Source organism: Sphaerodactylus townsendi, linkage group LG02 (assembly GCF_021028975.2).
Source record: "Sphaerodactylus townsendi isolate TG3544 linkage group LG02, MPM_Stown_v2.3, whole genome shotgun sequence".
Classification (NCBI taxonomy): Eukaryota; Metazoa; Chordata; class Lepidosauria; order Squamata; family Sphaerodactylidae; genus Sphaerodactylus; species Sphaerodactylus townsendi.
Window position 1 is genome coordinate 164681664 of NC_059426.1, and position 13657 is coordinate 164695320.

Consider the following 13657-nt stretch of genomic DNA (forward strand, 5'->3'; position numbering starts at 1 on the left):
AATTGAGTAATTAAAAGATTTAGCGGAGTGATATGGATCATCTGTAGTTGCGTTATTTCGCTAATTAATTTATTTTGGCAAGCCTGGCTTCATTCTGGGGCCCCCACCCTCCACTCAATCAATGCAAGCTCTCTAAACTTTCCCTCCCATTGATGCAAATTGCAGCTGGAGAGAAAGGTGTGTATGTATGTTTAAAAAGCAGCCCTCTGGTGTGGAAATGTGTTGATGCTGGCTCTTATACGTTTTCAGTGATGCACGTACGTATCCCTGGGGAAGGTAATCAGTGTGAAAGAAACCCTCAGTTCCTCCTTTGAAGACTGGGCAGTTGGTGACCCAGATGCTTTAGACCAGGGGTCTTCAAACTACGGCCCTCCAGATGTTCACTGACTACAATTCCCATCAGCCCCTGCCAGCATGGCCCAATGACAGGACTGATGGGAATTGTAGTCCATGAACATCTGGAGGGCCGTAATTTGAAGACCCCTGCTTTAGACTGAAGGCACGCATACAGTGATAGGGTATAATCTTTGCTGCTTTTGAAAACATAGGCTTGAAGACGGTGTAAAGCAATTCTTTAGACCTGGGAGGAAGACACTCAAGGAGAAAAACAGATTTATGGTTTCATAAACATGGTCATGCTGAAATGTGCCATCAAATTGCAGCTATTGTAGAAGAAGAAGAAGAAGAAGAGTTTGGATTTATATCCTACTTTTCTTTCCTGTAAATAGACTCAAGGGGGCTTACAAACTCCTTTCCCTTCCTCTCCCCCCAAAACAGACACCTTGTGAGGCAGGTGGGGCTGAGAGAGTTCCAAAGCACTGCGACTAGGCCAAGGTCACCCAGCAGGAAGGTAGGAGTGCGGAAACACATTTGGTTCACCAGATAAGCCTCCGCCACTCAGGTGGAGGAGTGGGGGATCAAACCTGGTTCTTCAGATTAGACTCCACCTGCTCTTAACCCTTCAGGTTTTCAAGGCAAGAGGCATTCAGAAGTGATTTGATACTGCCTACCTCTGTTGACTTCACTGGTGGTCTCCCTTCCAAGTGCTAACCAGGGCAGACCCTGCTTAGCTTCCAAGATCTGATGAGATCGGGCTAGCCTGGGCCATCGGAGTCAAGGCTTCATAAATACAAGGATTTAAATTTGTTAGGAATTTGGTTTACCTGCATCGTTGTCATGTGTTTCCGACACTTTTCTGTTGCTTGGTTGTAAGGACTTTTTGGTTTTACTGTGGAAATAAATGCAGTGGTCACCTTGAATTGGCAGGCACAATCATTAGGCGTCTGTTCCAAACTTGTTATTCGTTGCTTTTCTATTAATACGAGTTGACTTAATGATTTGCAAAAGTGTCAGATTTTCATGAAAATACAAGGAGCATCAGCAATGTGATCATCCTCTTGTACTTTGTGAGCAGGTAGGATGTTGGCTGTTAGTGACTGCAGATAGAAACACAGAACTGGAAGGGACGCCAAGGGTCATCTGGTTTAAGGGTCCCCAATACATTTTCTTACTCCCACCAGCTGTTTTTAAAAAGTGTGCGTGTGTGTGTGTGTGTGTGTGGGGGGCTTTTAGCCAGCAGGGTTTCTGATTGACTATTGGAGATTATATTTGTTGTACAGTTTTTTTAAAAATGCTGCTTTGGCAGCAGCCGGCTTTCCAGTACAAGGATAAGAACATAAGAAAGAGCCTGCTGGATCAGACCAGAGTCCATCTAGTCCAGCACTCTGCTACTCGCAGTGGCCCACCAGATGCCTTTGGGAGCTCACGTGCAGGATGTGAAAGCAATGGCCTTCTGCTGCTGCTGCTCTCGAGCACCTGGTCTGCTAAGGCATTTGCAATCTCAGATCGAGGACCAAGATTGGTAGCCATAGATCGATTTCGCCTCCATATATCTGTCTAAGCCCCCTTTAAAGCTATCCAGGTTAGTGGCCATCATCACCTCCTGTGGCAGCATATTTCAAACACCAATCACGCGTTGCGTGAAGAAACGTTTCCTTTTATTAGTCCTAATTCTTCCCCCCAGCATTTTCAATGCATGCCCCCTGGTTTTAAGATCTACGCTATGTTATTAAAGTTAATAATAATATTAAAGAGAGCCAGCATGATGTAGTGGTTAAGATCAGTGGACTCTAATGTGGAGAACTGGATTTGATTCCCCACTCCTCCACTTACAGCCTTTTCCTCTTCATCATCTTCATCCTTCTTCTCGATTTTCATCATTTTGTCACTGGTTCCACCTCCTGTGGCAAGCATTTCGCGGCAGCCATTTTATTGCTGCGTCCACCACTGGACAGCACCATTGAAGGTTGCAAGTCAGGGAGTTCTTAACACGGGGCGAACATTTTGAAAAGTAATAATCCATGATGCTACCCCTGTAGTATGAAGTGGTACAGTCTGTTTTGCCACCCCTGGTTTCTGCCATCTCATCCCCCTGCCTATGCGAACAAGATGTCTCATGTTGTATGAACTGGTTGGTACCTCAGAAGATTCCCCATGTTTTGTCTGTCTGGCGTGAATGTAAAGCGGCGTGTGTAACTCACCACCGAAAAACGCTAGCATGTCACCGTAGGAGACGGTTATAAAACATGATCTACGGCAGCATGGAATTTAAAGTTTGGTGGCATCCCAGGGAGTATTTAATTGCATTTGTGCTTCATTACAACACTGTCTCTCTTGCCTAAATTTATTTTAACTAATTAGTTTGAAATGTCAGAGTAGTATTTCAGATGGCAGAAATGCCATGTATTATCATTCAAGAAGCCGTTAACCCCAGCGACAAATATGCATGGCGGGGCCTAATCTAATTAAGCATTTTAAAAGAATTCCTGCGTTTTAGTAGTCCCTCCTTAAAATAGTGCCCGCCAAACACAGAAGAACTGGCTGTGGAAAGTGCTTTCAAGTCACAGCTGACTTGTGGCAACCTTGTAAAGTCCCCAGTGCAAGAGACAAATAGGGATAGTTTGCCATTGCCTACCTCTGCGTAGCAACCCTGGACTTCCTTGATGATCTCCCATCCAAATAGTAACAGGACTTACCTGGCCTCACTTCTGAGATCTGATGAGTTTGGGCTAACCTGAACCATCCAGGTGGAAAGCATTAATAATAGTATCGGACAGTTCCATGGTGAGCAGGAATTTGGACCCAATGTAAGGAACTTGTAAAGTCCAGGCCAAAAGTAACATTTGAGTTCTTTATTGATCTGGCATTCTAAGTCAATCACAAGCAATGCGGGAACTGGCCTCCCAGCGTTAGAACAGCCGCTTTCACGGGCTCCCCTCCCAGTTCCCGCCAAAGTTAGATAAACACCTGTAGTTCCCATCCGAAAACTACATTGAGACAGTTTCACACAGACAGGCAGGAGAAACACAGAAGATACCAAAGCTAGAAACTGCAGAAACTGAAAGCACTCCCCAAATCTGGGCTGCGCGCCAACCTTGGCAGACGAAAACCCTCTAAGGTTAAACAGCAACCTTACACCCAGGTTTTCTTAGTACTAGTCTGACCTCTGAGGACTGTCTCACAATCCCAATATGAGGTTGAGCTAGGAAATCTCAGTCAGCTTTTGTCAATCTGTTGACTCTGGTTCCCAAAAACCTTGGTTGCAATATTCACGTGGGCCTTTCAGTTTCCTTGAGATTCTCCATCGCTTGATCAGGCACCCCCAACAACGATCTTCTCCTCCTTCAGCAAAGGTTTTAGCTATTAGTTTATGCCAGTGAGGTCACTTTCATCTCAGAAAACTTCAGTGCCTGCTGTGACCTCATCAATGGCATATTTCCAGCCAGAAAGGTATATCCACTGTGGTCCCAAGACAGGTCAAAGTCTGGTGGACGTCAACCAAGAATGTGGTCCAGGGGAAATGTTACTTTATTCCATCCAGAAAACAATTGGTGACTGATGCCAGCTTGATGAGGTGGGGAGCCAATTTGAACAATGTCCCAATACAAGGCACCTGGTGATCGACAGAAGCGTATCTATTGATAAACCTGTTGGAGCTGCGGACAAATGGAGCTCTGGTCCATTTCCGGGAATGGATTCTTCACTCCCATGTCTTGGTCCGTACTGATGACGTCATGGCCAATGCATATGTAAACAAGCGGGACAGGGTCAAAGTCCTCTGCCTTCTGCAGGGAGGCCCACGTTCTGTTGACATGGGCTAAGAGAAACCTGTTGTCCATCCCACAGAACATAAGAACATAAGAACAAGCCAACTGGATCAGACCAGAGCCCATCTAGTCCAGCTCTCTGCTACTCGCAGTGGCCCACCAGGTGCCTTTGGGAGCTCACATGCAGGAGGTGAACGCAATGGCCTTCTGTGGCTGTTGCTCCCGAGCACCTGGACTGTTAAGGCATTTGCAATCTCAGATCAAAGAGGATCAAGATTGGTAGCCATAGATTGACTTCTCCTCCATAAATCTGTCCAAGCCCCTTTTAAAGCTATCCAGGTTAGTGGCCATCACCACCTCCTGTGGCAGCATATTCCAAACACCAATCACACGTTGCGTGAAAAAATGTTTCCTTTTATTAGTCCTAATTCTTCCCCCCAGCATTTTCAATGAATGCCCCCTGGTTCTAGTATTGTGAGAAAGAGAGAAAAATTTCTCTCTGTCAACATTTTCTACCCCATGCATAATTTTATAGACTTCAATCCTATCCCCCCTCAGACATCTCCTCTCCAAACTAAAGAGTCCCAAACGCTGCAGCCTCTCCTCATAAGGAAGGTGCTCCAGTCCCTTAATCATCCTCGTTGCCCTTCCCTGCACTTTTTCTATCTCTTCAATATCCTTTTTGAGACGTGGCGACCAGAACTGAACACAGTACTCCAAGTGCGGTCGCACCACTGCTTTATATAAGGGCATGACAATCTTTGCAGTTTTATTATCAATTCCTTTCCTAATGATCCCCAGCATAGAGTTTGCCTTTTTCACAGCTGCCATGCATTGAGTTGAACACATCAGGGCAGTGACCAGTGTACACGTGGACTGGTTGAACTGACATCTTATTCAACAGGGGGAACGGCAACTGAAGACAGAGGTCTTCTCCATGATCACAAAAAATCTGGGTTGACTGGTAGTGGATTTATTTGCCATGCAAGAGAACAGTCAACTACAGAAGCTTATGTCTCATTACTACCATCCTAAGGTGGAAGCAACGGATGCATTGACAATAGATTGTCCCCAGCCCTGATGTATGTCTTTCCTCCAATCTCAGTATTACCCAAGCGACTCCACAAAAATTGGGAACAGAGAGCGGAGATCATTCTGGTGACTCTACACTGGCCTCATCGCCCGTGGTACTCCATCATCCAACAGCTTCTCTTGGCCCTGCTGCTTTCATTACCTCACATTCCAGATCTACTTCAACAGGGACCAGTTTGGCACCTGGAGCTGAGCTGTCTATGTTTAACCACTTGGTGGTTTAGCACAAAAGACTCCTGAGTTTGGGACTCAGCCAGAACATCATTCATACCACACAGGCAGCAAGATGTCCTTCACCAACTGCATTTACAGTGCTATATGGAAGGCCTTTGGACAATGGTGCAGACGAAAGAAAATGGATTCTCTTTGGGCATCAATTCCTAACGGATTGGATTTTCTCCAAAACAGCATCAGCACAGATATGAGGTCTTCTTCTCTGAGGAGACAGGTCGCAGCTCTGGCTATAGTTGTTTCAGTATAGGGTTACAAGGTATCAAACCATCCTCTTATGATCAGCTCCAAAGGCTACAGACTCTCCTTAACTGCATAGATTTCCTTTGTGGAGTCTTCATTTGGAGAGGATTACATGCTGTCATGTCACCTGCTTTCAAGTCCATTGCAGACATCCCATTAAAATTCCTTCATCTGAAGATCATTTTTCTGATGGCTCTCACAGTTGGCTCCCACAGAGCCTGGAGCTCTGCATCTTTCACAAGGATAAGTTTGTGCTCAGAACTGGCCCGACCTTTGTTCCTAAGATCAACTCCTCATTCCATTGTCAACAGGAAATATGTTTACCTATCTTCTGTCCTCAGTTGAAGCGTCATGGCATACGTTGGATTCTAGATGGGCTCTGAAGGCATATATCATCAGGACTCAAAGCATCAGAAAATCAGAGGCCATCATAATGGTCTCACCACCTAACCTTAATGGTCTCACCACCTAACCTTGGCCCAAAGATTTTGACAGCTACTGTCAGCAGATGTCTAAAATGCTGTATCGTCGAAACCTACCGAACACAGAAGTTGACCCCTCCGGAGGAGATCACAGGACATTCTGTCTGCAGCTCAGCAACCCACACAGCAAGAGCCAATAATTCCTCCATTGAGGAAATGTGTGAAGTAGCCATGAGGTCATCGGTGTCAACTTTCATATGACACTACAAGATCAACATATTTTGGGCGTAAAGTTCTCCAACATGTTCTAGAGGCAGATGATGATGACCCCCCCCCCCCCAAATCTTAGGGATACTGCTACTGCAAATCTCAAAGATGTCCTCTTCCTCAGCTGGAAAATGACCATTGGTACTTATCTGTGAAAGGTCTTTTTCAGCTGTCAAGGAGGACATCTTGCCCTTCCACGTCATCATCTTTAAAGGCACTGTACAGAGTTTAGTTGTCATGATAAGTTGCTGTTATCTGTTTAGCTACAATGGTCTTCTTCCTGTATTTTCTATTGTCATCTGTTCACAAGTGCTTTGGTTATGTAACTGCTAAGGAGAGTAGCAGAACTGAGGAAAAGGGGATGGATCCTGTAGGAAACAGGAAGAAGAAATCCTTGTTCCTGCCTCCCTGGTAAATGGCAGGAATCACCCGAAGATGTCCTCCTTGACTCAGCTGAAAAAGACCTTTCACAGGTAAGTAAGTACCAATGTTCATTTTGAAACCTTCTGTCGATATATCTTCTGGAAGAAAAGCCAAACACAACTCTGGGAGAAATGCAGGTTACATAAAATGCAGGGTATATGTGCACGTGCCCATGCACAGATTGTGATGCTTATTTATTTATTATTTTTTCCTACACAGAAATCAATGTTTTTCCTCCGTTCTTCTGGCCGCTCATGCGGAAAGACGCTACCAACGCGCCTGTTTGGTTAAGTCCCTCTTAAAACGGACAGGGCTTGTAGATGATGCGTGGCTGAGAAATAATTCCTGACAGTTATAACCGAAGCAGATAAACAGTTCTGCCATCCTGCGGATAATGCCGTAAAACAAAAAGGGTTCTGCTTATCGTTTTCCACGTTTTCATGCTTGTCAGACGGTTAACAGTGCATTACCTATAACAAAGGGTCTCCGTATTATTCCCGTTGTCTGCCTCTGGTCATGGTTTTAACCTTGTCCAGTGCGGGGCTTTGCTGACACGCCTGCCTTTTATTACTTATTAACAGGGGACAGGAAAGGCAGGGAGACCCAATTTTGGGAAAGATATCGCTTGGCTGGCCGTTGTAGTGGAGTTGGGGACCATATATAGCAGAATGATAGATTTAAATGATCTATAAAGTCCTCTAAACTGAAAGATTGTAGTGGTAGAACTCCCAAGATTTGCTGGTAATGACCACCAAATTGACTTTTATATCCCCTCCTGTTCAGTTCTATGTTTCTGATTGTCTTTCTGCCATCCTCTCCTGGGAGCCTTGTCAACGTATCAGGTTGAACATTGCAAAGATGGGACATCTGCCATTTCTGCCCTATTCTTTTGCCTCAGCTCTTGGTCACCACTGGAAATGCTGTCCTCTCCCTTGCTTGGAGACATCTTCCATCTGGCTCTATCTTTTTCACAATGGCTTCTACCTTTTCTTGTCAAAACCGAATTTACTGTAGCATTTCCTAAAAGGCTGGCTATCCCATCATTGTCGTTCGTTGTTCTTTGTCACTGATAATAATTTCTCTGACACCCATTTTCATTCCCGTCTCATTGGTCTCATGTAGGTTGTCAGACTCTGTCAATAGGCACTGTCTCATTGTGATGACTGGCCAGCTGACCTTTGGCCCATTGATCAATTATTGATAGTTTTATGGGATCTGAGTGTACATTTCAAGTATTGGTTCTGAGCAGTAGACTCGAACCTGGAGGACTGGACTTGATTCCTTACTCCACAGGAAGTCTGCTGGGTGACTTAGGGCCAGTTGCAGTTCTCTCAGAACTCTCTCAGCCCACATGGAGGCAGGCAATGGCAAACCACCTCTGAACCTCTCTTGCCTTGAAAACTCTATGGGTGCCCATAAATCAGCTGTGATGATAGCTTCTTGGCTTTACAATGATTTTAAAAACTTTTAAAATGTGCATCTGATGCTGTTTATGTGGCTTTACTGCACTTTGTTGTTGTTTTTCTGGTTTTATCACTGTCATTTTGCTGTTTTTAGAATTTGTATTGCCAGATCTTAGAAGCAGGGTTGGCCCTGGGTAGTATTTGGGAGGGAGGCCTTTGTGGAATACCACAGTTTTCACACTACTTAGCTTCTGAGATCTGATAAGATCAGGCTAGCCTGGACCATCCAGGTCAGGAAGGTTGTAAGCTGCTGCCTTGAGCCCATCCAGCAGGGGAAGGGTGGCCTGTGAACGAACGAGCGAGCGAGCGAGCGAGCGAACTAGCTAGCTAACTAGCTAACTAGCTAACTAGCTAACATACATACATACATACATACATACATACATACATACATACATACATACATACATACATACATACATACATACATACATACATACATACATGGGGGGGGGGGGCGACAACATTGATTCATTCACCCAAGTGAGTATCTTTATGAACACCTGTTTTCAACTTTGTTTTTCCGCAGGAAGCAACAACAGTGGAGTATGGGAAAGAGGGTTCCCATGTTCAAGTCGCCTCAGGACAGAACAGCTCTGACCAGAATGGAACTGGCAGTTCTTTGGCCTCTCAGAGCCTCATGACTCCTGCTGGCGTCTCTGCAGGTACTTCAGCTGCGGCGTCGTTCTTCATAAGGTAGTTTTCATCTTTATGATTTACACAATTTTTGATGGATACTAAGCAGCAACCAAACTCAGATCTAATAAGGGTATGTGGGGCGCAGTGAGAAGAGTGCCTGACTAGAAGTGGGGAGACCAGGTTTCCAATCCCCGCTCTGGTGCCAGGTTGATTGGTTGACATGGGACTGGTCACTCTTCAGGAGTGTGGTTGTGTTGGAAGACCACAGTTAGAACGGCAGATGTTTTTAATGAAAAGGGGCTTTAAAGCCCTTGTCCCACGGACAAAATATCCCGGGATAGACCTGGGATCATATATCCCGGGGTGCTTTTTATCCAGGTTTCTCCCCTTCACATGGCTGCCCATCAGTGCTTTTGTAGGGGTCGTGGTGGAAGAACACCTCAGTGAATTCATGCACCAGCCCCCCGGGTTTCGCTTTTCTTTCATTTTCCACATGAACGCTTACATTGACGCCATTGACGCCGCTTATGCAGTTTATGCGATATGTTTACGAAGTGTATTTAGATTCCATTTTTCCGGACATCTCTGATTTGGCTGCAGCTAAGAGGCGGGGAGAGCAGGCGGCAAAGCCGGGGCAAAAAAAACCTGGCCTCGCTCTCTTTATTGGCGGTATTTGCATTGGGAGCGGATTGGCGCTGGCTTTTTCAAACGAATCGGCCAATGTTATCGCTTTTGAAAGTCCGCTGGATGAGGCGACCTAATCTCAGGCAGGCCCGAGTGAGACCCAGAAGCCATGTGGAAGACATGGCATTTAACCGACGGTGTCTACTCTTAACCTTCAGGATATACTTGACCGGTGGGGAAAATGCCCTTGGGACTAGAAGTGCTAGAAGGATGCCGTAGTCCCTCTGTGAATTCTGCCTAAACGTAGACATTTTACGAAGAAGATCTCTGTAGAGTTCCTTTCCTTCAGAGATTAACTTTGGCAGCCCAAAGAAAAGTGAGGTGAGGTCTTTTTCAGTGTTGCTCTGATTTTCAGAGTCAACTTTTCATTCCCCAAGGCTCTCAGTTAAGGCTGACCTGAGCTTTGTTTTGGTTCCTAAATGCTGTGCTTGGTGGTCTCCTTTTGGAACTCATACATTAGTTAACAGTGGATTGGGAAGGTTTTATTTCTTTGCATGTTGTGGCGGGAACCTCTCAAAGACCTTTGAGAGTACCTCTACACATTCTCTAAGCTTAATACAGTTTTCTTAAGTGCTTATCCTGAAGTTAGATGGTTGTGGGATTCAGCCAGCGCTCTTGTTTACACTCGTGATGGATAAAGGAAGCACCATCCGGGATATTCTGTAAAAATACTTCAGTCCAAAAGGAGTAATATTGTAATGGATTCCTGGGTGCATTGACAACTCTGCATTTTGAGTAATGAAGCCCTAGGTGAAGGGCATGCAAATTATTTTTGATGGTGGACCGTATAGCTCTAGGTGGCATTGTCTGGATTAAGAAAACAGATCATAGCACAAGTGCGAGTTTTATGCGCTTTTCTTTTATGCTTTTGCATCGAAACCTTTCCAGAACCCCAAACCCTGTCAGTGAGCTCTGAGCTTTTCCTCTGAGCAGCGTAGGAGGTTAAGAGCTCGTGTATCTAATCTGGAGGAACCGGGTTTGATTCCCCTCTCTGCCGCCTGAGCTGTGGAGGCTTATCTGGGGAATTCAGATTAGCCTGTACACTCCCACACACGCCAGCTGGGTGACCTTGGGCTAGTCACAGCTTCTCGGAGCTCTCTCAGCCCCACCTACCACCTCCTCCTCCTCCTCCACCTCCTCCTCCTCCTCCTCCTCCTCTTCCTCCTCCTCCTCCTCCTCCTCCTCCTCCTTCTTCTTCTTCTTGCAGGATCCCACCCAGCACTGTACTTCCTGTTCTTCCATTAACATAACATATCCCCTCAGCCAGGTGTGAGACCCATCCTCTGGCCTTTGATGGCAGGAAGGAAGACATCCTGACAAGGCCCTCCAGCTAAAAAGACTGCTCTGCTGGCGATCTGAAAGACCTTTCCCCGAGACCCTGGAGAACTTCTGCCAGCCTGAGTAGACTATACTGACCTTTATGGATTCAGTGTGCAGCTTCATGTGTGTAAAGAAAGCAAAAATCTTTCCTCTTTAGATGATGATGATGATGATGATGATGATGATAGTTTAGATTTATATCCCCCCTTTCTCTCCTGTAGGAGACTCAAAAGGGGCTTACAATCTCCTTTCCCTTCCCCCCTCACAACAAACACCCTGTGAGGTGGCTGGGGCTGAGACAGCTCTGAAGAACTGTGACTAGCCCAAGGTCACCCAGCTGGCGTGTATTGGAGCGCACCAGCTAATCTGATTCCCCAGATCAGCCTCCACAGCAAAAGTGGCAGAGCAGGGAAGCAAACCCGGTCCCCCAGATTAGAGTGCACTTGCTCTTTACCACTACACCTCGCTGGCTCACCACGCTAAAAGGGGAGGAGAGGAATATTTCCTGTCTGAAAACCCTTACACGGTTTTGAAAATTGAAATCCTTCCTAGGGATACAGCGAAGCTCTGAATCCATCATTCGCTTGGCAAATCTCTGCCCACAGCGATCAAATGCCCAGAACTGTGTTCGGATGCTTTATCTTCAAAGGAAGCCTCTAGTAGGCAATTTCTGGAGACGGGATGCTCACTCATATTTTGCGTGCCGACGAGTTGTGGATTAAAGGATCTAATTATTCACTAATGAACAGTAATGGTACACATAAACTGAGGGTCACTCTCCCATTACAGGCACCCGATGGTTTGCTGATATGCATTTGGCCATTAGATTGACCATAAAATACAGTCAATAATTGAGGTGACAGGGAAAGCAGACACCTTATCAGCAGAAGGCTTGATAGGACAGCTTGTCGGGACTCAGGATGCTGATTGAGCAGTGACTGAGCATATGATTAGGGTATCGGAGCGGCATGCGCCGCTAATGAAATGGCAGGAAAGGCGTCGGGATATTAGCACAACCGCTAAATGACTAATGTGTTTTTCTTTCCAAAGCTCAGATGCTTCCATTTGTTCTGATAAACTGTTTCTCGGCTATTTGTTTTGAGTCTCCAGGGGGTGTGTATGGTGTGTGTGTGTGTGTGGGGGGGTACCTATTTGTAAAGACTTTGGAATGCTTCACATGTCTCCTAGGAATGGTTTGGTGGGTGAAGGGAAAAGAGGGCTTGCAAAATCATCTGCAAACTGATCTCCCTCTCCCGCTCCTCAGATTTTGGCGTTCTGAATTACTGAATGTCTGCAGGGGAATCACAGAATCCTAGGGTTGGAAGAGACCCCAAGGGCCATCAAGTCCAACCCCCTGCCACGTAGGAACACATAATCAAAGCACTCCCGACATATTTATTTATTTATTTATATTTATTATTCAGCTTTTATACCGCCCTCCCCCGGAGGGCTCGGGGCGGTTCACAACAGAAAAACAAACAACATCAGATAATAAAAATAAACAAACACCGTACATTCAGTACTGGTGTACATTAAAACAGCGTTCCATCCTGGAGTACATTAACAGCGTACCATCCTAATAAAACATTCCAAACAGAGGATAGTGCCCAACAACTAAACTCCTCTAAGAGAGAACAGTAGGGCCCCAGTTGTCGAAAAGGGGAGGGGAGGGGGAGGGGGATATGTTCATCCAGCTTTAAAAATCTTGTGCAGTCTTGGTGGAAGTAACTTTTCCCTCACTCCCTGCCAAAGATCTGGTTCAGGCCTAATGTAGATTCCCCGAGGTCCTGAATGTTCAGGACCCAGAGAAGTTTTCAGATCTCTTCATCGGTGAGGTTCTCAAGACAATTGGGTCAAAGTTGTCGACCTGACCGCCTCGCGTCATGACCTCCTCATTTCCACAGAAGATTCTATAACAGGCTGGGGGGCTTCCTGGGTTTCATTACAAATTTGGGGGCATTGGTTGGAATTGGAGTCCAAAATGCATCTAAATCTTTTAGAAGTCTGGGTGATCAGGGACGCTGCTGCACCTCTCTTGGCCATGGTCACAGGAAAACATCTGCTCATAGCAGCAGACAAAATTTATATTGACAAGCAAGGGGTATGGGTTCCATAAGGTCTCCTGATTGTGGCAATGTGCCATACAATGCAACATTTCCCTTTTGGCCGTCCATTCATTCGTTCGTTCGTTCGTTTGTTCTTTCGTTCGTTCGTTCGTTCGTTCGTTCGTTCATTCATTCATTCATTGTTGAGTTTTTTTATACCGCCCTACCCCCAAAGGGCTCTGGGCGGTGAACAACAGGAGAAGTCAACACCCCTATGGATTTCCTAAGCAAACAGGTTTTGTCAAATCAAAAACGGCCCCTCAACCTCCACTATTTACTTCCCATTTTCAAAGAATGGGGATTTCCTCGTATCAACCTGTTTGTCACCAGAACCAATGCCAAGTGCCTCCTGTTCTGTTCCAGGGCAGGGACAGGCAAAGAGTCACTGAGGGATATTTTTAACAGTGTTGGTCAGATTGCTTCTACTATGCCTTCCCTCTGACCCACAAGGCTATACCAAAAATGGCCTGGTGTTAGTCAACAGAGATTCTTGTAGCCACCTATTGGCCAAAGAGGTTTTGGTGTCCCACCCTGCTGAAAGTATCTCAGGGGAATTTCAAGACCCTTCAAATGGAAGATAAAGTTCTTCTGAACAAGCATAGTTTGGATTTATATCTCCCCTTTCTCTCCTGTAGGAGACTCAAAGGGGCTTACAATCTCCT

The 13657-nt window shown here is 45.7% G+C and overlaps 1 protein-coding gene across 1 annotated transcript in view; it reads left to right on the forward strand.

Moving 5' to 3' along the window:
• Positions 1-13657, forward strand: part of KIF26A (kinesin family member 26A) — a 215559-nt gene that overhangs the window by 115929 nt on the left and 85973 nt on the right. Inside the window, 1 exon segment of the mRNA XM_048486723.1 lies at positions 8777-8943. Coding sequence (XP_048342680.1) covers positions 8777-8943 — 167 coding nt within the window.